We start from the raw sequence: 1,789 nt of genomic DNA, 5'->3' as shown, positions 1-1,789 counted from the left end.
CAGCGCCGTCCGACTTATCATAGCCCGCGGGCCATATTTTCTTCCCCAAACATTTCGGGGGCCAAGAAGGTCGATAAATGAAAAGTCAGTTTATGTTAATTAAAAAAATATTTTATTTATACTAAAAAGAAAACTTTAAAATTTTCGTAATATATTAACGAGAACATTGTGGCCGTAATTGTTTAGCAACAATATCTACGTCCGCATCAATATTTGTTGCGGCCAGTCTAATTATATCTTCGAGAGCGGAATCTTTCGAACTGTTTCTATATTTTGACTTTATATATTTCATATCGGAGTATGCACGCTCGCAGATATACGTACTTCCGAACATCGATACAATTCCAAGTCCAAAATCTCTCAATTTTGGATATTTCTCTTTATCTAAAAATTTGAATATTTCTATTCCGGTTACTCCACGAGATGTAAAAAATGGGTCGGCCTGCAGGTCGCGTAATTCTATTTGATATTTAAGATCAACGGAGTCGATATCAATATTAATTGGATGACAAAATAAATCAATAGACGGTTTAAGATCATCAAATTGAGAAAATCTTTCATGGAAATCTGTAATTAGCACATCCAATTTTGGTAGAAATATTTTAAAATTCGCTTCTATATTACATTCTTGCATTTCTTCGCAGATCTCTTTGCAAGATTCAAAATGAAATAAATTATTTTGCTCCAAATTAAACCTTAACAATTTTAATTTGTTTCTAAATCCAGTAACATATTTATAAAGGCAACACACATTTTGATCTTGTCCTTGCAAGGATTTATTCAAAATATTTAAATAATTTGTAATGTCCGTTAGGAAAGCGAGCGAATAAATAAAATTTTTATCGACTAAATTTGCTGTCAAATTTTCGTCGACGGCAATTTCTGTTAGAAAAAGATGAACTTCTTTTCCAAGTGTAAAGAATCTCCTCGAGCACTTTCCGGCACTTAACCAACGAACGTTACTATGTAAAAGCGGATCTCCATACTCGGTTTCCAATTCGTCCAAAAATGTTTTAAATTTTCGCTGTGTAAGAGAACGATTTCCGCCGCGAATGAAATTAGTAATTTTGCAAACCTTGTCGTTACGTCTTTTAGTTGTAGGGATAAACTACATAATGCCTCCCGATGGATAATACAGCGTAACGTACGACGTGTTATTCCTTCTTTTTGCAAAAGTCCCGTCAGCCCAATATTTTTGCCCGTCATAGCTCTAGCACCGTCGGTTACGATAGCGGTGCGCTTGTCAAATCCGCCATACTGCTCTACTGCACATTTTAATCGTTTGTAAATATCTTCACCTTTTGTTGTTCCGTGTAATGATTGTAATTTTAAAAGTTCTTCCGAATAATTATAGTTTTCATTTACAGTTCTTATAAAGATAAGCATTTGACTCGTATCGGAAATGTCTGCGCTTTCGTCCGATGCTACCGAAAAATAGCGGCAACTATTGATTAGGTTTTCTAATTTATTAGTGACACGCACGCTAATCTCGTTTACACGTCGGCTTACGGTCTGGTGAGAAAGTAATACTGTTCGAAATTTTCTTACCGTTTCGTTGTCATTAAATGCTCGAGCCATTTTTATGGCACATATTTAAATTAATTCTCCATCCAAAAATGGCTTCTTTGCCTTTACTATTTCTAAACAAACTTCAAACGACGCAGCTACAGATGCTTCTCGAAACTTTGGTTCTCGATTAAAATAATTCGTTCGATGATCCAGCCGCTTTTTCATTTTTTTCACTAGTGGTATTTTCGCCTCTCGCGTGTACGAACGATACTTTTTTTTC

General features: G+C 35.2%; 1 protein-coding gene across 1 annotated transcript; it reads right to left on the bottom strand.

Moving 5' to 3' along the window:
• Positions 1-154: 154 nt before the first annotated feature.
• Positions 155-634, bottom strand: LOC136972234 (general transcription factor II-I repeat domain-containing protein 2B-like). Its single transcript, XM_067266788.1, has one exon. The coding sequence runs from the start codon at positions 632-634 to the stop codon at positions 155-157; it is 480 nt and encodes a 159-aa protein (XP_067122889.1).
• Between the last annotated feature and the right edge of the window lie 1,155 nt (positions 635-1,789).

Source organism: Centruroides vittatus, unplaced genomic scaffold, assembly GCF_030686945.1.
Source record: "Centruroides vittatus isolate TY-2023 unplaced genomic scaffold, ASM3068694v2 contig_2870, whole genome shotgun sequence".
Classification (NCBI taxonomy): Eukaryota; Metazoa; Arthropoda; class Arachnida; order Scorpiones; family Buthidae; genus Centruroides; species Centruroides vittatus.
This window is presented reverse-complemented; position numbering and strand designations above follow the sequence as displayed.